Raw genomic sequence first — 26,313 nt, 5'->3', positions numbered from 1 at the left:
CTTCTTTCCTATGGTCCAGGAGGTACATCTCAAGTCATTTACACCCACGTGTACTATGACTGTGTCATGTGTGTACTTGTAGTGCAAGGACTTGAATGATGTGACAAACCCTGGCACCTGATAGGTAACTGACTGACTCTCTTTGCGCAGTCTAGCGACTAGTGCACAAGTGCGTCTCACTATGGTGTCACCTATGATTAAGATAATAAAATTGTGAGGTTTGCCTTATGGGCTTTAAACGGAGTCAGTGTGACTCTTAGATGTGTAACGCATGGTGGGTGTTGTCCACAATGTGTGTTTGTGAAGTTGCAGAGGGTATTGTTGGTTAGGTTACATTGAGGAGGCCTTTGTGGTTTATGTAGGTTACTTTCAAGATGATCAGCATATGCAGATCTGTGTGTTTGGTCTCAGCTGTGAGTGCTTTGTTTAGTATAGTGCTGTGCTGTGTGTGTTACTGACAGCCTGCTTGTGATTTGTTGTGGCTTTGTCGCCAATAGCAACATATAGCTACATCTCTCACACACTGAGCTTGCTGGTTTACGTAGTAGATGACTGTCAGCAAACATGAGACAACTGCTATATTGTCTCAGAATGCCCATTTCAAACAACCTGGCAAACCACTGTTCCAGGTGGTTACTAATGTGGGCTGAAGGAAGTGTTGTGCCTATAGGTTTGCAGCTGATTTACTGGAGGTGCTACTTGTCTAAAACAACAATCTAAGTCTACAAACAAAGGGCCACATGCAACCTAGCAAAGCTTATTTGAACAACTACTAAATATTACAGTACAATGCAAATTATGGACAAGGTTGTATAGAGAAACTTGAGGCTCTAAATGCCTATGCTTATACTGTGCTGACAGTTGCATGGCTGCATGACGGGTAGTGTTACACTAAATCACATTAATTATGACACAGAAAATAAGCAACAAAAACTCAAAGCAAACCAACCAATAGCAAGACACTTAAATATAGCCTATGTAGAAAATAATGTCCATGATTAAACTGGAAATCATCTCCTACACCCAGAAGGAAGATGTAAATTAATTAAAGCAAAAACTCACCAATTTTGCAGTAAAAACAGTGCAAACAGTATCAGTATATACAATATTAAACTGTTTTATCATGCTTTCATGACTTAACTGTTACACAGCTTTCTTTGGTGCATTAAGTGTCAATCTGCAGCTTCAATACATTGGCAACTGTTTTTGGACTGTAAAAACTTTGAGAAATTTGTTTTCCCCACAATGAAGACAATGGGGCTTAACGCTGATCTTTAACCTCAGTGACATCAACAGAGAGGTAAATGTGAGAGGCTTCCACAGACTTTAATAGGTTCATAGGTTCATACTAGGCTATCTGCCCTAGGGCATTTATAAGCCTAGCCATAATGTGTTTGGCTTTCGCCACCCATTTTAAATTTATTTTGCTATGCCCTTTTTCGAGGTTAGTATACTGTGCCTCTGTGTGACACAGAAGTGATACCCAGGGTAAACCTACGATCTCCCATCCACTCATCAAGATTCCTCTTGAAGAAAGTCAATGACGGACTCTGCCTAACCTGGACTGGGATTTTATTCCAGAGTGAAGGGAGCCTCTGGGTTATCAATCTGTCCCTCCAGCATGTCCTATTTATTTCAGTGCTGAGGTTCAAGTCTCTCGAGCGCGTAGCTCGATGGGATTTGGATTTTCTGAGGTGCAGCATGTCCATTAATTCCGGGTTGGACATGGCTTTATACGTCAGGCACAGATCGCCTCTGAACAGGCGGTATGCCACTGAGTAGAGCTGGAGTTTCTTTAACCGGGCAGCATATGGCATCTGTTTGAGCCCTTTGACCCTCTTGGTGAGGTACTTTTGGGGTCTTTCCAGTTGCTGCAGGTGTCTGGTAAGGTACATCCCAAAAGGGGCATTGTACTCAATTATGGGCCTGATGAGGGATGAGTAAAGAGGCACAATGACCTCCTCTGATCTAGATGTGAATCCCTTCATGATTAGGTGGGCTATATAAAATGTTTTTCTAACCACTTTGGCCACGTGGTTGTCAAATAAGAGATTGCTATCAACTTGGGTCCCCAGGTCCCTAATTACTTCTTCTGTACTTAATGGATTACCACCTATGTGGTAATTTGTGGGCACTTTGTTTTGCCAAAGGGGATGACTATACACTTTTTGGCATTTAGCTTGAGGCCATGGCTCTGGCACCAGTTGTCTGTTTCTATGAGGCCCTTTTGGAGGATGCTTGTGTCGGCTGGAGAGTCGATTATGGCCCAGTTTGCAGTCATCTGCGAACTTGGTCAGCCACAGTCCTTCCGTGTTGGCCTGTACCTCCGAGAAATATATACCGAACAAGAGAGGTCCCAAGACTGAGCCTTGTGGGACACCACTTGTAACTGGTTTGGAGTCTGACATGGCTCCAGCAATTCTAACCATGTGGGTTCTGTCCTTGAGCCAGTTTGCAATCCATCTAGTGACATAGGGGTTTATATTTAAGCTGGTGAGCTTATCTATAATGCCAGTGGGGTATTGTATCGAAGGCTTTTGCGAGGTCCAGGTAGGCTGTGTGGACCACCTTCCCCTCGTCAATGGCCTTGGTGACTGTTTCAAAGAAATCAACCAGGATTAAGAGGCAGGATCTGCCCTTAAAGCCGAACTGGGTAGGATCCAGTGTTTGTAGGTCCCCAATATCTTTATTTATGAGGTCCATGATGATCCTTTCCATAGCTTTGCAGACCAAGCTAGTCAGGCTTATGGGGCGATAGTTTCCAGGATCCGTTGAGGCACCACCTTTATGGAGAGGGACCACTGTTGCTGTACGCCACTCTTTGGGCACATATCCTGTAGTAAGGCTGAGATTGAACAGTAGTTTTATGTTTGGGTTTTGCTCTTCTTGGAGTTCATGTAGGGGCAGCCGAGACACCATCTGGTCCCATTGATGCTGTGTTTTTGCTTTGGAGAGGCGGCTCTTACCTGAGCATCTGAGATGTCAGGGGCAGCACTCTGCTGGGATAGATATTTGCCCTTTTGGTGGGGAGGGGAGAAGTTTGCGCTGAACCTGTCAGCTAGGATGTTGGCAATGTCTGTGGGTTCGTGTATTTTTGTCATTTTGGACTAATTCTGAGCATATCTGGGAATTACCACCCAGGTTCCTAACATAACTAAAGAAAGCCTTGTGATTATCCTTAGTGTCCTGTGCAATTTTTCTCTAAGCTGGCCTTAGACAATTTTATGTGTGCCCGTAGTTTTTTGCTAATACTGATCAGTGATGCCTTCCCTTTTTGGGATTTTGCTCTATCATTTAGTAGCTTCCTCCTTCTATTGTATAGTTTGTTTATGGCTGGGGTCCACCAGACAGGACGTCTGCCTTTGGAGGATTGGGTCTTGGTTTTATTTGGGATCGCATGATCCATGCATTCCTGAAGGTGTTCATAGAATGCATTTATAAAGGATTCTGCAGTCTGGCCGATATTTTCCACAGGCCCGGGGCTTTGAAGGATTCCACCTCAGTTTTGAGGAGTGTGAAATTTGCTTTAGAGAAGTTTTTCACTGTGGTTTTCTGGGCAGGGGGTGGGGTCGGGATGTGAATATCCAGTGAGATTAGTTTATGGTCTGATCTTACCAGTGAGGGATACACTTCTGGTCTGGAGCATAGAGTCCCCATGTTGGTGATGATCAGGTCCAGTATGTTTTCCCCTCTTGTGGGAGTGGTAACAAGTTGTTCCATAGCATTTGAGTTTATAAATTCTAGGAACCTTTGGGCTAGGGTGTTGGAGCTAGAGTAATGCTCCCAGTCTATGTTTGGATAGTTGAAGTCGCCCAATATAATGGTGTTTGGAGTGACCTTCATATTTTCCAGTGTTCTCAGGAAGGCCGAGTGGGGTTCCTGGGTTTGGGAGGGTGGTCTGTAGCAGGCTATAAACTGGAAGGCAGTTTTACCCACTGTTAGTTGCACATGGATAGTCTCTGATGCTTCGTGCTTTGCCACCAACCTGGAGGTGTGGGTATCTTTGATGAATATCGATACTCACCCTCCTTTTGTGGTTCGGTCCAAGTTTTGGGGCCGAAAAGCATGGTATGAGGTATAACCTGGTAGTGCTGGGGTGCTCTCGGGAGCCCTGAACCAGGTTTCTGTTACTGCACAGATATCGATGTTCTCCATGCTAAGGAGAGTTTTGAGTGCGTGCATCTTGAGGTTTAGACTTCTGGCGTTGAATAGCATTACTCTTAGTTTCTTATCCCTTGTGATACCTATGGAGGTGGGTTTGTCTTTTGAGCCTTGCCTAAAAAAGGCACTATGGGGGTAGCAAGAGCCTTTGCCAATACCCGAAAGCCCAGGGGTGACAGGTGCAAGCCGTCCCTAGCGAAGCATCGTGGCTTGTCGAGCATATCATCCCAAGCTGACAGGCATTGGATCCCCTTTGAATGACACCAGTACTTAAGCCAGTTGTTGAAATTGATCGTCTTGTCTTCATATTGTGGCATCATTCTTGGTGAGGGTAAGATGCTACTTAAGGTCAGGGTCATACCGGCCTGGGCTACATGCTCAGAGAGCTCCTTTATGTCTCTTTTCATGTAGTCCAGGGAGGTACGTCTCAGGTCATTCACACCAGCATGGACAATGACTGAGTCATATTTGTACTTGCCTTGGAGTGACCTGAGTGCTTGTGTTATGTGGCGGATCCTAGCGCCCGACAGGCTGCTCACCGTGACTCTCTCCTTGTTCAGCCTGGTGAGCGGGACGTCAGGTGACTATCATCAGGCACACTATTACAAGTGTATCAGGTGTGTTGTTTAGTCTTAAGGGCTGTGACTGTTTGGCACACTGGCTTTGTGAGATATGTGTTGCACGTGTTTTGTTTTGGGGTAGCGGCTGCTTGGGTGTCTGCTTTGGAGGTCTCTGCTGCTTCGGCAGATCTTTATTTAGAGCCTCCGAGTATGTTTTTGTGTGATTATTTGTTTGGTTTGCTGTCGTGGTAGGTCTATGTGAGACTGGAATTGTAGTGAGTGTGGTTTCCTTCTCCTCCTGACTGGTTATGCCAGTACTGAGTTGAGAGAGCTTAGCCTCCAGTTTGGCTATATGGTTGCATCTCTCACATGTGTTGGAATTTGTTGGGAGGAGGAGAGGGTTGTCTGTGTACATGAGGCAGTTGTAACATTGCCTCAAGATTCCCAGATTCACCAGCTGGACCGGAGAGGAGATTGACAACTGACCTTTGGACATGCTAGAATAATATTGGGAATTCCTTAATAATTGAAAACCAGGGCCAGTGGGGAGTGAGGGTGTAGTGCTTTTAATTTTTAGTGCTGACTTATATAATTGCTTTAGTGAGCAAGTGCCAGGTAACTTAAGTGCAATGTGTTACAGGTAACTTAAATGCAAAAACGACAAACAGTAACTTTCTTTCAAGTGAAACAAGGAAATAAGTACAGTAAGCAATGCAGATATCACTAGTGATCCACAGAAGCACTGAGAAGCCACGCATTAGGTGGAATTAGCGTTCTAGGGAAATAACAAGCAAACAAACAACAAGCATATAAACAAAGCTAGATTCAGCAGGCCTGGATCTAGTCTATGCTACAACAAACAAGGTGTACCAATTTCAGTAAGATACAGTTCAAATATTCAGGCACTATAAACCTTTAACCAGAAATTCCCAGCTCAGAAGGGCAGAGTCCAGCCTCTTCTCCCACAAGAGTGCAGACCACAAACCTTCTTAATGTAAAATAACTGGCCTGAAGCCCAAGTGCTTAAACCAGAACTAATACACTTTAAGAATAACAGACACTGGGCTCTCAATCAGCAGTTCCCAACTTAGAAGGATGAAAGCTACCTGTCCTGCCACCACAGTGCATGCCACAAACCTTCCTAATGTAAAACAACTGGTCTGAAGCCCAAGTGCTTAATCCAAAAGACTTAGAATGATAGCTAATAATCAAGTTACTACCAAGCAGTAATAAATACAATTGAATACTTTAGAGAATGCCTGGATTAGTGCTCAAGTTACACAAACAAAGCTAGATCCAGCATGCCCGAATCCAGTCTATGCCACAGCAAACAAGGCGCACCAACTTCAGTAAGAAGCAGTTCAGATATGCATGCACTATAAGCCTTCAACCAGAAATTCCCAGCTCAGAAGGGCAGAGTCCAGCCTCTCCTCCCACAAGAGTGCAGACCACGAACCCTCTTAATGTAAAATAACTGGCCTGAAAGCCCAAGTGCTTAAACCAGAATTAATACACTTTTAGAATAACAGACACTGAGCCCTCAATCAGCAGTTCCCAACCTAGAAGGACGTAAGCTACCTGTTCTGCCACTACAGTGCAGACCACAAACCCTCTCAGTGCAAAACAACTGGTCCGAAGCCCAAGTGTTTAAACCAAAAGGCTTAGAATGAGTTACACCAAGCAGTAATAAATACAATTGAGTACTTTTAAGATGATGCAAAAGTAAAAAAAAGTAGGTAGAAACACAAGTACAGTAAAAGCAGATGAAGTTTTTTTTTTTCTGAACAAGTGCTGAGATCAAAGAAACAGATTTGAGTGCTGAAACTAGAAAACTGGCTAGTTATAAGAAAAAAAAACTAAGCTAGAAGGCTTCCCTCCAACACAGAAGGGCTTGGGGGCTCAGAAGCCTACAAATAGTCTATACCACTTAACAGGAAAGGCAGGAAACAAGCTTAAATTTGTTTTTCTTTTTTTTCTTTTTTTTTAATGGATAGAAGTTGCGCAAGCTCAGAGAAGTGTCCATTAAAATCTATGGGCAGCCACCTTATATGACATCATGTAGGAAAATACTAAATTTATTTCAGCCATGGTTTTAATAAAAAGTTTACAAAGCTTTTTATTAAAAAAGTGGCCCACATAAATGCAGATAAATTTGTGCAAATGGCATTGCGGCATGTAACACATCAGATGCCACAATGCACTACAATATCATAGCAAAACACTTTTAAGCAATTATATCAAAGATCACTTAGCCTGGTGAATAGCTGAAGGGGAGAGACTTTGCAAAATGATACTTAGGTACCCACTGGCAACAGCAAAGAAATCAGTATGAGGAGGGAATTATGTTGTTAAAACTAACACAAGGGGCAGACAACAACAGATAACATTGGTTTAAGAACACTATTAGAACACGATGGGTAGAAGACATACTTCCCAACCTCTTAGTGCTAGAAATCTGGACAAAGGCCTGACAATTTTTAAATATCGCTGTTATAAACTTAGAAGGTTGCCAGAGTAACAGAGTTTGTGTTTACATGCATTTTCTGAAGGATTTGAAGTCTGAAACTCAAATGTAGGTCATTATTTAGTGACTTCAACTCTCAGGTCATCCCAGTAACTTTCAGAAAATCACAAATTTTATGAGGAACAGGCCAAAAATATGAAGCAAAAGTCTGGCCATTTTGTGAAAACCTGCACAGTTGAGAGGTATGGGAAAGGGAAACACTATTAACACTTAGCAGTGTAGCTGGCCTGGAACAACCATAAAGCAAACACAAATCCTGAACTAGCCTGACATGCACTCACCACATACGAAAGAAAATAAGGTTTAAACACCAACAGTTATTCCACCTAAATGGCAAAATGCATTGCAACTACTTACTGAAATTACTAATAAAGACTTAAAGACCTTAGTTAATGCAGATACAGACTGTTAAAATGAACTTAAAAACAGATCGGGAAATGAAAGTCAGATCACATCTGTCTCTACAGAAGACAAAAAACAAAAGTCAAGCTATGTGCAACTTCACGGTTGGTCAATATGTTTTTGACATGCTTTACCATCTCTCTAAACTCTAACTATCCATTTACTTTAATTTAGTTTAAATGACCTGAAACATGCATCAGGCAAAACTGCACAATGAAAATTGCTTCATGACAAGTTGGAGGCTTACTTGTGTAACACTGGCCCATTAAATGCCTATAAAAGGACCAAGGCATTGTATGTCTATTGTATATGCTGCACATAAATCCTAATTAAAGTAACGCTAATGATCATTAATATAACACTTACCTTCCAAATGCTTTAGTGTACAAGCACCAAAAGGTTAAACAATACTGTGGATGATTTGTCCTGAGCAAATTAAATTTACAAGGTGTGCTTTAAAAAATATGTACACACACTACATACATGTTTCTTCCAATATGGATCTAAATTTGAATTCACTAGCCAAGTTTACACTTAAATTGAGTGCTCTAATATCAGAGTACACTTTCTCGAGTCAAATATTTTGTAGCACCAGCATCCAGCTTCACATATCCCACTATCTGCACCAACTTATGCATTTCAAATACAGGTTTCATAAATACAAGGAAAATAAACATCGATTTCATTTTAATCACAGTCCACGTTTAGAGAGCAAACCATTTTAAATAAACACTTCATACACACAAAAATAATTTAACACATAATACTTAACTCACCAATCATCTACACGGCAGATTTTTGGAACAAGCTCTCATTCAGCATTTGTTTAGAATTCACTAGTTTCTTTTTCAATCAACATTTCCTTCTGCTGGCTGAACCCAGAATGCTATAAAAATCTTTAATTTAGCCACAGTGAGGACATCTTTTGTTTCCAGAGGGGATGCAGTATGCTTATTAACAGCTCTTTTTATTTTATTTTAAATCCATGACACAGCTGTCACGTGTTAAGAAAAAAAGCGTTGCCAGTAAATAGAACATGCAGTTTTGTTGTTTATTGCTCAATTACATCTCCAGACTTTGATATGGTAGCCCTGTACATTCTAAATACAAATTATGGAAACGTGATCATGAGGGAATTGATTAGAACTAAGCATAGTTAAGATTTACAAGTTCCACAGCACTAAATGCCCAACAAAATAAGCAGGAGACGAAGCTGGACAAATGCTATGTCACTACTGATCATCATCGGATGAACTGATGGTGGGAAATGTGTCCATAAACTACAGTGGGTTATAAGAAGCTGCAATGCCTGCCAGTACAATTGCAATCCAATTTCACAGCTTGTTATCTCTGCATCTATCTTTAGCTAAAGACCTGCATAAATAGGCTTCTGAAAAGCATTTAACTACTGCATGTCAGAGGAAAACAGAATCCTGCGAGCTACACATTTACAATGACTACAGTTCTTATATCAAATCCCAGATATTTTTTTTTATTCAACACACAAATAAAATGTGAAAGATCAATTAGGTTTCTTTCTAAATTAACATTAAGGTTCTCTCTCCCTTCATACTTTCCATATAAAAAATATTTTACAAACATTAAACTATTAATAAATATCATCTGCAAAACGCCTTGCCAAACCACGGACGTAAGCTCATTCATGCACTTTACAGGTACCATGAACCTGTTAAATGTACCTTTAAAAAACATCAGCTTAGCCCAGAATCAAACATTATGGACAAATAATTCAGATCCACAGGAAATGAAGCTGCAAAAGTGCGCAGCTCCTTAGAAGTTGCTAAAAGGAAAGTGAAAAGTCTCCAGGCCATCAGGAATTGAACCATACTAAAGTGTAAGACAGGGGAACAGAGGCAGTGTTGTTTCCTGCAGCTGGAGCTGTATATCCCGATATATGATGGACAGTACCATTAACATTCCCATTTGTTATCACAAAGCTATGCATACAGGATAGAGTCCCCAGCTCATACTACTGCAAGGTTGCTCAAGCAGAACATATCTTTGACCACTGTGTGTTTAAAGAAAGACCCAGGCATGGAAGTGATGTCCAATAGTGTTCTGTAAAGCTACTTAGGGATGTCCCAAGCACCTCTTTTTTTTTTTTTTTTTTTTTAATTTTCCTGACCCTTACAGGAGCAGACCTTCAGCTCTGAAACCCATCCATTGCCTCGGAAAAAAACAAGGTGTCCCAGTGCAACAAACTGCCTGGCATTACAGCACAGGAATCTCTACTTTGATAGTCTCCTACAGCCCTTCAGACAGCCCATCCACAACACAATTGTACTTCATTCAGCAGATCACTTTGAAAATGTGTGTGCAATACAATGCTCTGCCCTCAGGAACAGGGACAAGACATGAATACATGCTTCCTGAAGAGTTACCCAACCCTGGAATCTTCGGCAAAGGAACAGACTGCATCACCCCTTCAAAGTAGGTGATAAAACACTAATATCTAGCACTGGTGTGTCAACCCTCAATGAGCACTTCCTGAAACATAATATTATCAGCCTTTCTGCATAATCAGGAAGCTACTGAGCAAACAAGGTAGAGTATCCTTCAGGATGTCCACCAGTGGGGGTACCACCCACAAAGACTGCTCTTTCACTCTACAGGCCTTACGCAGTCACCTCTGAAGAAATGCCACAGCTTCAGCAGTCTTGCTTCTCACCTCTTCCATCAAATAAAGAACTTTCCTCAAATACTGACCCCTCCAGAGAAGACGGAGAAGCAGCAGCAGTGTCCTCTTCATCTACATACTTCACATCAGGATCCAGCTCTGACTAAATGATTTTAGAGACCTGTTTTCTTGGTCTTTTTGACTCAGGGAATTCCAAATCTGAGGAAAAAGTAAAAGAGAGCCCCTTAACAGCTTTGTCATGTCTGAAGAGGGGATACTGCAGGGTGCTTCTTAAACGAGAAGCTAATTGTGGAGAAAGTGGTGCCTAAGTAAGCAACGAAAGAGGGCATGTGACTTTGGAACACCCATTTATAACACTTAAAGGAAATTTGTTGTGAAAAGAACTGGAAAGGCAGGAGGGAGCAATGCACTATGGGACAGCAGGTGGAATCAGTAGCCTGGGAAAGTTGTATGTGCTACTCTGAGTAATCTGAGCACCTGCAGTGCAAGTCCAATCATTTTCTACAGGCAAAGCTCTAATACACTACAGCTTTGAGTGTCTTCACTACAACCGCTCAGGCCATTAAACTCCGAGGAGCTCCATCACTGCCCCCCATCCTCAAGTTCTTTACTAACATGTTCCTAGGCAAAGAAAAATACACCATAAAGGAACAGGTTCTAATAGGCCATGCAAGAAGAACTGAGAAATATCACAAGAAAAGGATGGATGGATTCTGTCCCATAGCCACAGCTTACATCTCAAATAACATACAATTATAATGAGGTGTCACATAACTTTTCTATCTTATCTTGAGACACAACTGTTACAGGTAAATTGGAACAGAGGCCTCCCCGGATGGATGTAACTGAAGCAAGCTCTAAATCTAGAAGCAGTGTACAACTATTCTAGTAAAGCAGGCTTCTAGAATATGGTTAGGTTCCGTTCCATAATTACTACAGCAAAAAAAAAAAAAAAAAAAGGCTAATAATTTAGGAAGGCAAAGGTCAGTGATCTTACTGCAGTTTTCCCTTTGGCAAATAAAAGAAAGGTGAAAGAAAAAAGAGTCTACACTATCTGTCTGCGGAAATCCATGCTATATGTAAGGCACTGACATGCATTTGAATAATTTGGAAGGAACACATATAAATTGGTGTACTAGTTCAGTTTAAAAATGAAAACAAGCTTAGGAATGAAGTGCATACAGTACATGTAGCTTTCAGAAAAACGTAAAAGAAAAGAATGGACCAGCTTCAAGAAATCTGTAACTGACATTCTCCTGGCTGAGGTTACAGTCAACAAAAGCAAGGTTTTCAAAGACTAAGACTTTAGCTCTGCAGTATGAGCTAGTTCAGAGGAGGAAAGAAGCAGCTTCTCCAGCATAAAAATGAAGGTACGAGTTCAGTTTAGGATCGTTACTGGAGGGGTCATAGCAGGAACACAACCTTTGAAAAATGCCTTGTACAAGCTTAAAGTCACCAGGGAATGACACTGAAAGTGGATATAAGTGGCAAATGCATCTTAGAAGTGTTGAATCATGGGGAAACCAAATTTGTGCCAGAATGGACTGTCAAAATGACCTTTGCCTTGTAAACTGACATTTTCTGAAACCGTTTTATTACAGGAAATGAGAAAAATGTAGAGCTCTGTAGCACACAGGGATAGAGCCCTGACTACAATGCACATGACCTGAGATTGTCTACTGGCCTGGGTGCTGGAGGAGCTGGATGAGAAAGAGGATTTTTGCATATAAGGGGGCCAGGACTAAATGACATTATGTATGGTGATTTATGTGACATCAGACACTTGAAAGAAAAAAAGCCCCCCCCCCCCCCCCCCCGTGCTCATGACAGAATATACAATGCTACCACATGTTCTGTTCCAAACCACTTTCCCTTCCTAAGCTCCAACTGGTAAGTTCCAATCACCAACTTCTCATCATCACACTATTTTTGTTTTGCTCACCTTCCTTGTAAAATAAACCCACTCTGAATCTTGTAAAAAGGTGATGGTTAAGAGTGCTTCTGGGACTACTACTGAAATGAAACAAGTGAGTAGCCTGGTAATATTTTATGTACCAAGTTCTTCTAACCCCTGAAGCATACGTCTTGTCAAGTCCAACAGCTGAGCTGGAGCTCTTAAGATATCAGATTTTGCAGATGCCTGTGTATTTTGCTGTTCAGAGACATCAGTACATCTGGACTTCAGAGAAAATAAATACGAGCAAAGAGAGCAAACACTGAATCTGTTGGAAGCCACTGGTCGTCTTAACCAGTTCAGGCAAGCATGCCTCCCACCCTCACCTGCTGATCCACTCAGACGTGACCGTGGCCACCAAACAAAAACAATTCATTAGTCAAGTATGGGGAATCAACCTAAATGGTCTGACCAGATCAAGACTGATCTTTAGGGACAGATGACACTTGTCAATGACCGGATAACATTCTCAAAGAAAGCAACAAGATTCACTGTAAAGATATGCCCATTACAGAACCATACTGGATTACTGCCATAAACGGAAGATAACCCTAGGTCTTCTCCACAACTTTACATACAACGTACATTAAGCCAACAGGCTTACAGCCAGTGGCATCTGATGACAATCCACCCTTGTGTATTAATACATCTACATCTTAATGCAAGAAATCTTTAATAAACCAGGTTTTGGTGTGCTTGTTTAGAATGATATGGAGGAGATGGATTTCATTCTACACACAATTGTACAAAAAGCTACAGAAAATAATGTCCAGGCTCAAGGAAAGGCTAATGCTTTTACTAAATGCTGACTCAATGACACCTATAATGGGGACAGAACCTCACAAAAATATATCTGGTTCGTGCTTACTATTAGATTCTATAAAATTGTTAGTTTTCAGCCAGGATACTGGCTACATCCACTTGTTCTAAAATTGTCTGATAATTAACTGGTAATGTAATACAACTGAAAGTACTGCATCAGTACTTTATTTTACCTTTTAATTTTCCTGACGTATACGCACAAATTAAAAAAAAATTGCTGTTACCCTCAGTTTTAAATGCTAATGTGAGCTCCTAATTAACTCTACTTTTTGTCACTTTGATTGATTTGTGCTTGTTATGCTGGTCTGGGTAGTTGTAGCTTTGACAATACTTCTGTTTCAGCTGTACAATGTGTTAAACTTTGCATCTCTAAACAGCATATTATATTCACACACTTACAATCCAGTCACTGATGAGAAACACTCTTGTACATAGGCTTAACAGACACCTGTAGCACCAAACACAATCTGAAAATAGTTGGGTATATCTGTAAATTACACTACAGGCTCTCTGATGTTTCGCTCAAAGTGTTGCAGAACATAACCTACTGATTACTCAGTGCTAAGCCTGTCTTCATTACTGAAGAGACCTGCAATTAACACCACAAATTCCAAACTGTAGATTAAAACAGGAGACTAAACATAATAGTCCTTAATTACATTCCTTCTCACTTAATAACCTCCCTGTCTTTTTCTGCTATCTAGCAATAGAAAAATATTCTCCAACACAACTTATTTAGCTGGCTCCAGACTACCCTTCCCCTTCAGGGAAACAATTATTATGGGGAAATTTATGTCTAGTTTTCTGGCTATATCCTAAGTTTACTTTACTCTCTAGCCAGACAGAACCACTTTTGAAAAAAGTTATCATCTGTATGTTAAAATGAGCCCCCCACCAAACAAAACAGATTAAAACATTTAATTCACCATGCTATTCTCTATATTCACTCTGTGTTTTAAAAATCATGGATATTACTGATAGATCAAATATCTAGACTGAGTTACAGCATTAATAATCAAAAATGGACGGACCACTTGTCATTTCCAAACGATGACTTGCTGAAATGGTAATGTGTAACAACAAAAAAGGTTAAAAAAATGGATGCAGCCAACAGAAATATCAGGTTCTCTACTCGCCTTTTTCCTCATATATATATATATATATATATATATATATATATATATATATATATATACACACACACACATACACACACACACATTATATTACACATATAAATATAAAAAAAAAAAAAAAAATATATATATATATATACACACACACACACACACACACATTTCTATGATGTGCACCACAACTGTTAAATGTATATACACACACATTATAAATAAAATGTATAAATGTCCAAATCTTTAAGGACAATGAGACATGGTGCTGTTCCCTTTGAATATGTTCTGAAGACTAAATTATGCTGCTATGGGTTTAAAGTTCCAGTGCAGTAGCTGAAAAAAAAATCAGACTAGTCCATCTAGCTGGTTAAACGATGAACAACAGACTAGCACAGTTTCTAACTCGGTACCTGACAAATAAATTTTGAGGGACAATAATGACAGTAGTTTGAAGTATGGTCACAGACAGACAACATATGTAACCAACATGACTGCAATAATCAGTGTTTAAAAAAAAGCTAATAAAACTAGTCCGGCTAACTATACCCAAAGACTGAAGAACTGTAATAACAGCACTCCAGAGCTGACTCTTAACATAAGACTAATCCAAGTCATCAGAGATAGTGATTTACTGACTTGCTCTAGGGCTTGAAATTCTGACAAAGTACCGATACAACTGCATAGCACAAGTGGAAAACAACAAACAAAAGAAGAACTGCAACAACCACCGTGCCCAGTGTTTAAAGGTGTCTCATCAAACATAAAAATAAAAAATAAAACAGACCACCAAGGTCAATTGCTCCACTTTCTTCAGACACACAAAAACCAAACAAACTAAGCGCTTTCGCCAGCACAAACTGTGCTAGATCATGTTAGCCCTAAGTTTTAAAATGAGAAATTTGAGAAGTATCAAAGGTAGAGATGAGCACAATGCACTTTATGTGCACAGTCATCATTGTAAGAATTTCAAAAAGTTTTTACTCTTTGTTGTAGATAGAGTATGTATTAGTGAAAGAGGAGGAGACATTAATCTTGAAGCAGAAGCTATGGAAGTACAATGGCAGCTTAGGTTAAATGCCTTGACTTCACCAGGGTTAAATGATAGCATTACCCTGATGCCCATTTTAAAACTTAGGGCCAACATGATCTAGCACAGTTTGTGCTTTATACACACATACTATTTTGTTGACAATGTAAGTTTATATATTTACATTTATATAATGATTTTAAAGTTTTTTAATGTTTATTATAATGTTTTGTTGCATTTTCACCCATATAGTAATTGATATTGTGAGTTGACAGTGTTTTAACTATTGAATTTGTAATAATTGTATGGACAAGCTTTATGAACTGTTTCTTTAAATGTGAAATGACAATTGTATGAGGTCACAAACACATTACCTGTGACTGGTTCTTAAGATGACTAAGTATTTACTTAAAAACTTATTTGATGTTTAACCAAATGACTCTGATGAAGCCGGACTTGGCATCTGGCGAAAGTGCTTAGTTCGTTTAGTTTTTGTGTGTCTGAATAAAGTGGAGCAATTGACCTTGGTGGTCCGTTTTATTTTTTTTTTTTTTTTGTTTACTTGTGCTTGGTCCCTGTGGACTGGTTGTGTTTTATTTGTCGCATCAAACATGTATGGCTATTCACAGCAGGTGCATCAGAGAGACATTTGCTTCTGTGTTTTCCCGTGACTTGTGCCTCTGATGTATGGCGGTTTCTGCATATATCCATGAACACCAAAATACTACTAGTGTCTTCAGAAGAAATTTATCACCAGTCAACATCTCAATGTGCAACTTCCAGGAGATGTTACACATTTATTAAAGAATCAAAACTAAAATATATATATATATATATATATTAGACCTAATACGTTTTTGTCTTGTTACAGTAAAAAGAACCCCTTGAAGATCCACATTAAAACTATACATAACGCTGGCTGCAGAGCACAAAGTAATGGAGGCTTAGCTATGATATTGGTCACTCAAATTTGATTAGTGGTCCTGATAACAGAGAAATCAGACTGGCAGGGGTGATTGGGATTGAACTGCATTTTTGCTAGTTCACTCAGTGTGTATGGTGGAGGGGAGTTACTAACTTTTTGGTAGAGACATAGGAGTCTTGTGCAATGGTACTTGCATAATGCAAAGCATAAGAGGTATCACACAGTACAGTGGAAAGATAATAATAAATCACTTAAGAAGCCCAAGCTATCCAAACAAATACAGAAAAATACGTATTACAAGGCAGATCTTCAATACCAAAATAGCAATGATACAAAACTTGAAACAAGAACCTAGCTGTACATAATATTTATGACTACGATTTAATAACCGGGTTTACTTGACTAAACAGTAGCCAGTCTGTACCACTGTGCAAGTCAAGAAACGTTCTACAGGCGGGACAAGAAAATTACAAAATGATGGCCAATATGCAAAACAATGAAGTAATGGTAGTTTGAAAGTGACTAATGATCTTCATTTATATAGAACACCATCTGTGGTATAACTACAACAGACTTGAAAATCAATTCTCTGCAATGTGGCAATAAATGTAAATGTTTTCATTACATATTTTTGTGTGTGCTTCTGTAGAAACTGCAAAAGAGCAAAAGAACAGTAGTGAAAAAACCAGGAAAGTAAAGTTAAGGGACATCACGGCTGCATTTTAACGAAACTGCAGCTTCTTTTTAACCTCCATTCTCGAATGTTTTAGTTTCAAGATGTGTATCTTGCATTAAAAGGAAACCACTTCCAATTGTTTCCTACATAAACTGCATGCCACATATCACCAGATTTTGTTTTTGCTAGGGGAACAGTAAAAAGTACGTTATGTATGAGTGACATGGCATAGAAAAGAACTGTATAGAAGTTTGTCTGCGGACTGAAGAATTTTGTGGGATCAGGGCTAAACAAAGCTTAAATTTGAGACCACAAAGTTCCTGTAAAGAAACAGGGTATTTCACCACTGTACATAGCACTTAAGAGAGTAATCCTTTTGTAGACCCAATACTGTTTCCGGTGGGGGAAAGGGAGAAGACCTGTAAGAAAGTTTGCAGAGTACAAGGATGGAAGCAAATGGAGAAATATCAGTAGACATCGTGGAAACTGAGTGAGGAAAGGCTTTACACTATACAGCCTATCATGTTTTGATTTCCTCTAGAAATAAAATTCATCATGTGATTTTTCAAACTTCAGCTGCGTTATGAATTTGCACATTGAAAAACTTTTAATATAAACAACTTTTTCAAATCAGGGATTGACCGAATGTTTGGATTAGCATCCACCCCATGGTACTTTGTAGTCTCCTCTCACATGACTGCATGTTCACTTCCCATCACCATGTAAAAAGTGTTCTACTACTGCTTTTGGAGCCTCCAACAATGCACTCCACAGTAGTTCCACTACACTTAACTCTTGCTTCTTTATACTATCTTTCAAATCCAAACTGCTTTAATAGTGCTGTTTCCCCCCCTGGAGTGCTACACATCCTTAGACCAAGAAGTGTTTCAACCTTACCATTTCTATTTCAAAAAAACAACTTCAGGAAAGACTGCTTTAACTCCATGAAAGTTTTGGACACATTTCTAGAAATGCTACCACTTTGACCAAAGCTAAAATTGTGTCCTGCTTAGTAACCTGTGAGCATGAAATAAAAATACGTAGGGAAAAAAAGTGAACAGCGCCAAGCATATGTTCTAAAACTGAAGCTCCGGTAAAACACAAAAGAAAATGTAACAGTAAAACAGAACTGGAAAAGAAAACAAGCTTAGTCTTTCTCTGCTTACAGCTTCAAAAAAAAAAAAAAACCTTGCACATAAACCATGTAGTCCAGTGATCCCACACTTCTGCAAATCTAAAACATTCAACCCCATGCTACCTTGTGAGACTCAAAGACTTACTCTCTGCTAAACAAAGACTACAGGCAAACACCAATTAAAGTTTCTGACCATACCTTCACCTTCAGTGAATTACTGATACACTTCAAATCACTCAAGTGCTATAGCGTTTACTGCAAAGCAACTATTGGGAGGGTTTTTGATACCCTTCAAATCACTCAAGTGCTATAGCGTCTACTCCAAAGCAACTATTGGGAGGGTTTTTGATACCCTTCAAAACAATCTGATAACTGCAGGCTCTCCCACTGTTTCACTTATCTTAAATTTGAAGAAGTATATTCACTCTAATACCAGCTGCACAAAGACAAAATGATCTGTCTATATGTAACTGTTTTGCCATATTGTCAGCACCAAAAGGTATCGAATGAGGTAAAATCATCTTGAATATCAGGCACTGCTTTTCAAATTACAAGATGAATTTTAACCATTTAAAATCCTAGAGATTTGAATTTATACAGTACTTCATCAGCTCTTAAACCATACACAAGGAAGTTGACTGTAAACCAAGAAAACCTGTTCCATGCACCTGCATGCATAAATATTCAGCTCCACACATTTTACACAGGTATATACAATATGTTCACATACATATCACACACACAAAAAAATAAATAAAAAATGTATAGATTGGTTTCTTTCAATCTAGATACTTGGGGTATGGTGTCACTTACTTAGTGTACCTTTTTTCATGGTTTTAAGTAATCACATGCAAAATGTTTAAACAAAAAAACATGTTTTCAAAATTTTCTAATAACCACTACTTTCTGTGAAAGAGTAGCAAGTTAAAAATTATAAAGTTTTCCTACCACACTGATGAGCAGCAGAAGTATTCACAACTTAGCTCTGTCACTGGAACTACTATAAATTACAACCATTTAAAATACTCAGTAAATTCTATAAACCGACTATACCAGGTTAAATTCATTACTGTATGCAAGACTGCATGAATAAAGGCACTAAAATGAGCTTTAAACCCTGAAAAATGTTTAAACGTCAAACTGAATAAAGTATTTAAAACAGCTTGCTCCCTTTATCACATAAACTAATAACCAGCACACCAACTGAGCTTCTGCAAGGAATGTTTTAATCTTAACTATGAATAAACCAAATCAAGGTTTTGTTTCAAAACAAATGAAAAACCCAGTCTATATTTTAAAAAAACGTAACTTGAAAAAGTCAATTTGTGTTTTAAAAAAAGCATCCTTTCTGTTTTAGCACGGGAGACTGAGAAAATATATTGACAGACTATGGTTGTGCAAACCAATCAGAGCAAGTCCAACATAATGACGCATTGGAACAAAAGACCACTCCTGTCATCTATTCCACAACAAGTAACTATCATCACAATCGCTTTAATTCTGAACTCAGACAGGGATATTTCATCAAATAATGTTCTACTGATTTTTAACTAAAAATCAACCACTACTATAATTTCTAGCTATGTGCATCCTACTGAATACTGCCTCAAACTACCCAATGGCTCATTCCACCTACCTGGTTGCAACAAGATATAAGGAAATGCTGCTTTTCTGCAAATGCTTGCCAAGTATGAAATTACCAAACTTGTCTCACTTGACTTACCACCACCTAATATCACAGCTGTATAGTCAGCAGCTTGTTTCCCTGATTGTTCCCTACCTTTCTCACTCTCTGTTCCATACAGTTGTTTTTTGCTATGCCTGTTCTCTTCCCACTGCAAAGCCATTTCTGGCCATGTGTCAGTACTTCAGCACTATAATTGTACTAGTTCTCTCAAACTGATACTAAGCCCCTGTCATGCCTGATTAGCAACAATTTTACAACATGCACAAATGTCTTCTCAAGCAGCCAGGCAGTTTCAACTATGTCTGCAAAACAGCAGCAATTTTTCAGCAAGTACACCATTTGCAAACAAACTATAAGTACCGGATTGTACATAAAATTGTGACAGTGAAAACTGAGAATATAAATCACTGCGAAAAAAAATGGAGTATAATCAAAATTCAAATACATTAAAAAAGTTAGGAAATGACAAAAGTCTGGTACTAAGAATAGAAAGGACATGTTAGCAAGTATGACTAATTATTTAACCACTAGCTTTAGACATGTTTCCTTTATTATGTGTTAGGTGACACTACTTATAAAACATTCCAAACAAAGCAAAAGTAAGACGTGCAAGCACATTAAATCTAGAAGAGCTGTTTTCTTTGAACTGCCACTTGTTATAAAATGCTGTGCTTTGAAGTAGAGTGGTTAAAAATGTTTAGTCAATGACAGCAGTACTGAAATGAAGAGCAAAAACAGGCCTGTTTTCCCATTATCTAAGCACTTAGTGAAAATGCCAATCATAACTGCTTAAAATTCAGTTGTCTCTTTCACAGCTGTTAATGCTATTTTGAGGTTACTGCCCCACATCGGGCACTCAGTAGAATGGTCGGCTTCATAACCTCCTCTCCCAATATATAAAACATGCACAAACATCCGATCAATAAAATCCTACGAAACAATTCAGCAGTAAACATCTAGCTGTTCAAAATACAGGACATATTAGTTATCACCATAACTACTGTCTTAACATTTAATAAAGCAAAGAAATCCAACAATGTGCCTGTCAATCATCAAGTCCCTGGGTACCCATAAATTGATGACTGGAGAACTATTTTTCCAATTGGCCAGAAAGAATTAAAATGAATTTTTGAGTCCCATTATTCTCTTCAGTTTATCACCACAGTGATAAATGCTTCACCCATAAATATCCAATCTAAGGTCAGAAAATTCTAGGGGGTGGGGGAGGGGTCATATGTCATAAACTGCACGTCTTACATTTTGCATATTTCTGAAATGTATTGCCAGTATGCTACACTTCAGAAATTTAACAGCTGGTAGGTGAAAATATATTACAAGTGTTTTATTTTCTTTTTCTTAACTATCTTAACATTAAAACAGCACTTCTGAATTTGTTCAGTTATGGTGCATATCGTTAGGTATAAATGACAGGATCGTATACTTTAATTGTACTCTTTCATATTACCACGCTATTATTTTAATTTACTTTAATCTTCTTACGTCAAAGTGAAATTATACAAACAAGTACACAAAGCAAACATATAGTGCTTGAAATGCGCAATAATCACTAATAAAGCAACATCTGGTAAAAAGGATTTATGAACAAAGGGCACTCCTCAGTGAAAGCCGGCAAATATTAAAGTATGATGGGTGTAAATGACTGAAAACTGCAAAAAAAAAAAAAAAAACAAGATTAAAACAGAAATGGAGAATCCTATAAGATAGTGCACCTTAACAGTTTGCTTATGTGTCCTACAAAACGAAGACAATAGCAGCGTATCATTACAGTTATCACCATGAAATCTTAATTCCCTTTTGGCAACGTCCTCTAAAATGAATGCAAGCAAAGCCCCAGAGTGAAGAAAAATTGAAGTATCTCCAACACTGAGCTTCCAGTGAAGTCTAGGATCGTTACACCCCTAAAGCATTACCAAACGGTCCTAATACCTGTCGAAACAAAGCTAAATGTGTTATCACCATTGGGTGTTTGACAATGGAACACATTACTTCCATTATTTATCTGCCTGATAGTTGTCAGATGCTGGATGCAGCAAACTGAAGGTTCGAACCCTTTGTAAGCCGCACTGCACTGGAACCACAACAAATCCGCAATCTGTTATGCAGGCAATGATGCATCAACGATGCGTCTCCCCCATACACAGCAAGCAGGACCACTCATATCCAACTCCCATTTTCTGACTATGCTCATATGTGATCACTAATGTAACCGCTCCTGGAAAAAATAAATAAATGGATTAGACACTGGCCCCATGTCGTTACAAGCATGCCCACCTTAGCAAACAGCAACAAGAAACGACCCATAGGTTACAAAGACTTTCGAAGCCTACACAAGTTCCACTCTCACAGCTAATGGGGTGGGATGATACTACTATGAACGGGGGAGGTGGTGCCCCAGAAACACACATCTCATTCGGGAAACGCAGACCTAACTAAAGGCAGCAGTGCAAGCAGTAAATAAACAATAAAGCCAACAGTCAAAGCAGTAATGAAATGCATCCTGTGTTTACTTTTCAAGATACCCCAAAAACAACACCATCGTCCCCTAACTGGACTTGGCATTTAAGTTGTCAACTTAAAATAAAACAAGATGTACCACAAGAGAAAGCAAACTTACCCCATTCTAGAAATTCAACAATATTCTTTTCCCTCCTAAGCGGAGAATTATTACATTCATCATAAAGGCAAACGAAAATATCTAGCAATGTTTCCACACTGAATGTCTGCCCATTGGTGTGAGATGGCCCATCCAAAATCAATTGCTCCAATGTCTTCAAACGCACTTCCCCAGACATCTTGGAACGCACAGGCGCTGAAATCCAATATTTTTAATTAAGTAAAATAAAAGGATCAAAACGTCCCGAAGCAAACGCGAAACCCCTCCTCCCTAAGCAGGCAGCTGTCACTAGTCTGGGAGCTGAAAGACCGCAATGCAAAGGCTGGTACTTCTGGAGCCAGTGGCTCCTACAGCTTCCTCCCAAACGTCAAAACTGAGAGGCAACCCTTCCAAACTGATTCTATGAAAAAGAATCCTCCCGAACCATCAAATTCCCCTTTGCAATCTACTGAAAACACCACCAAATATTTCCCGATCCTCGTCCCTATGGGAAAGCTGCCGTCTCCTGCATACCGGGAGCTCTTTAGCAACGGTAGCAGCAGTCCCAGATTAAGCACAAGTCGCCTGAACCCACGGATGACTGTCGCCGTAACCCACTCCTCGCTCCATTATCTTTCGGGAACCAGGCAGTAACAGAGTGGGAATACTGAGTGGGTCCACAGTAAGCAAGATCCCTCCCTCCTCCACCGGTCTGCAGACTACCCTCTGGTATGTCTCGGCTACCCTTAGTCCATGATCTATGTCTCGCTTTCATCTGCAGCAACGGACTCTTCCTTACTTTAATCAACACGAGTCAAACAAAAATCCCTTTGCAAGACTGCTTCTGTCTCTCGCAATGCCTTTTTTCTTAAGTACGGTCGTTAGAGCAATAGTGTTTAATCCGTTATATGTCCTCAGCGCATCCTCATCTAGGTCTTACAGCAGCTTCTGGTCTCTCCCTCCCTCTCTGTCACTGACTGACTCACAAGGAGAGAGAGACTGCAGCTGGTGCTGCAGGAACCCCAAATCCAACATGGCCGACGGACACTCAGTAACCAGAGGGCAGCTGCTGCAGGAGCAGCAGGGAATGTAGGGATACTGGAGGAGTTTTGGAAAGGGGGGGGGGGGGTCAGCTGGGGGTGATTGGTGAAAGGAATACCAATTACGGAATGTTTAGGTGTATGAAGTAATAATACACATGTCTGTGAAGGGTTATTGTTTAGCTTTCTTTATTTCAATGAGATGTGATCCTTACTGTTTTCCCTGGACGCTTTTTCTTAATTTCTTTCCACTGTGAAATTATTAAGTTAACGTTAGCAAAGCTTTTTTTTTTTTTTTTTTTTTTTTTTTTTTTTTTGCTTGCTAATACAGCTTTATAGTTTTAAACGTTTGCAATATAGCACAAAAAGTTGTATGTATTATTGTGTGCACAAATTATGTTTACTTTCAAAGTCACAACGAGAATCATACCTCTCAGCTGTCCAAATGTTCACCTCATCTTGTTGGTCTGTTCCTCATAAAATGTGCGGTTTTCTGGCAAATAACTGAGAACTCAAGTCGCTAAATATTGACTTACATTTCAGATTTAAACTTCATATATCCTTCATAAAATGTGTAATGCAAATCCTGGTAAGTTTATAAGACTAATGTTCATTTTCCCTATTTTTGGACCTTTGCCCCCCACCACCACCACACACACACAAATTATTTTTGGCTTTCTCCACTGTAGTTCATAGGAAATCTCAGCTACCTGTCAGAGAGCATCGGAAATGTTTGGGGAAAAAAACGTTAATTCAGTAGTATTTTCTTGCTAAAGCCAGATGCAGAAGACATATCTGCAGGAGACTTTTACCACTTTCAGACCAACAAAACAATTTTAAATTAACTCTGTTGGGAAAAATTAATTTATTTGCCTGCTAATTTTGCAAGAATACTGAACCTCATTTACATGTTTTCAGGTGTCACTAAGTGTGTAAGAAAAACCAAGGTATGGGAATCAAGCAGTAATGTAAAATCTTCTATTGGCAATTGCCTTGATCACTCACTATAGCATGTTTTATTAAACTCAGGTAAGTACCTGGTAAGCATGCTTTCTTATAACCAGCTTTGCAGTAATAGGGCATTGTTTGTAGCAACAGTGACTGTGACCAATTGTGATTATGTTTGTTTTACATACCATATTTATTACTGAAAGGCACAACACTATATGTGAAAGGATGTTCTGCTGAGAAACACAACATTATATTAAAAATAGTATATGACTTTATCAAGAAGGGCAATATTAATATTCAGTGATATTTCATAAAATTTCTCTGACAATTTAAGACGTCATGTTGGACCATTTGATATAGACCTCTTTGAAGTCGTTAAACCTTTTAACTTTGACTCTCTCCTGCTTGAGAAGCTTGAAAATAACATATTTTCTCTGATTCAGTAAGGTATTCAGCTTCTTTTGGCCTAATATCCCAATAAATTGAAGAACAATCTGGCCAACTTTGCAAAAAGACAAAAATATTTTTCTATTTCTTGATATAGCTCTAAATCTAAATCTGTGTGTATAACTTTCTATCTCTCTATCTATCTATCTATCTATCTATCTATCTATCTATCTATCTAAATCATGTAAAGTGGATAAAATATGGGATGTTGGAGACTTGGCCCCTTTAGCAGTTGTTATAAATGCATAATTGAGTCAATGAATTGTCACAAAAAAGGCTTATATTGGGTACACGAGTCAGAACTATTAGAAAATAGGTAACTGCTGTAAAACATCTGATCGGAGGAGCTTGCAGGCTACCTCTCAGAGAGACAAAAAGATAACAAAGTCAAAAAAGATAAAGTCAAAGTTAAGTCAATAAGGTCTGGGTTTCAACAACTCTGGGTGGTCTATGAAGCCATAACTACAATGTAAACAACTGAAAGTTGAGCTCAAGAGTCTATAGCTGCTTGAAGGGAGATAAGCATTTCTGCACTTGAGCTATATTGTTTGAACAAAAATTTATCAGGACCTCTGCTGTTAAACTAATGGGGACATGTTTGACTTGGTATGGGATTGAAATCAGTGGGTAAACTTTTAGCTTCTGTTTTTTGTTCAAGAATTGTATAATGTTAAGAAGTTCAAAAGGTTGAGTCTGATCATTTATAAATCATTTGATCTAGAAAACAGAAATCCCTGCATCTTTATTTTACTTATGTATTCAAATGTTCATAGGTTGTTACTAGTGCAATGACCACTATGGCCCCTACAAGCCTAGCAGTGCATCCCAGACCATTTGGGTCCCCGGGTATCATGGGTGTCTACGGGGATGTTAGTAGGGAGGTAACTAAGGATTTGTAGGGAGGAGTAAGGATAATATTTTTCTTATTGATGGTCCCTGTCCATAAAGGACATGGGGGTGACAGTGGAGGTAAATTTATGATTTCCCATCCAGTTATCAAGGCTTCATTTGAATAGGGTCAGGGATGAACTCTGTTACATGGATGGGGAGCATATAGCATAGTGTGGACATCCTTTGGGACACATATGTCTCTCCAGCAAATTCTGTTTATGCCACAAATGAAGTTCAGATCCCTGATTCTAGTGTTTCTGGTGCTGTTTGTTTTGTACATGTGTAACAAATCCATCAGAGCTGGGTCTGAGGAAGCCCTTAAAACCATGCAAAGATCCCCTCTCAGCAGTCTGTATGAGACTGAATAGAGAGGCAGAGGTTTTAGGTGATCAGAGTGGGATAGGGTACTCATGCCCTGAATTCTCCTACAGAGAAACCATTGTGGGTGTTCCAACTGTTGCAAGTGTCTAGATAGATACATGCCAAAGGAGGCACTGTATTCAATGATAGGTCTGATAAGGACCGAGTAGAGTGGTGCTACAACTTCCTTGGACCTGGATGCCATACACTTACCTATAAGTTGGACGGCATAGACTGAGTTTATTATTATCTTAGCTATGTGTTGGTCTATGGCCAGATTGCTGTCTACATATACTCCCAGATCCCTTACACTAGGTCGACTATTAAGGCTATTTTATTAAGGGAGTA

The 26,313-nt window shown here is 39.2% G+C and overlaps 1 protein-coding gene across 2 annotated transcripts in view; it reads right to left on the bottom strand.

The window, feature by feature from the left end:
- Positions 1–23,316, bottom strand: part of CDC42BPA (CDC42 binding protein kinase alpha) — a 3,351,611-nt gene extending 3,328,295 nt beyond the window's left edge. For both annotated transcript variants that reach the window (XM_044059574.1, XM_044059584.1), the window contains exon 1: positions 22,298–23,316. In XM_044059574.1, the coding sequence (XP_043915509.1) occupies positions 22,298–22,475 (178 nt within the window). In that variant the 5' untranslated portion in view covers positions 22,476–23,316. The remainder of the gene's footprint in view (positions 1–22,297) is intronic.
- Between the last annotated feature and the right edge of the window lie 2,997 nt (positions 23,317–26,313).

This window comes from Protopterus annectens, chromosome 1.part2, assembly GCF_019279795.1.
Source record: "Protopterus annectens isolate FY-2018-M chromosome 1.part2, PAN1.0, whole genome shotgun sequence".
Classification (NCBI taxonomy): Eukaryota; Metazoa; Chordata; order Ceratodontiformes; family Protopteridae; genus Protopterus; species Protopterus annectens.
This window is presented reverse-complemented; position numbering and strand designations above follow the sequence as displayed.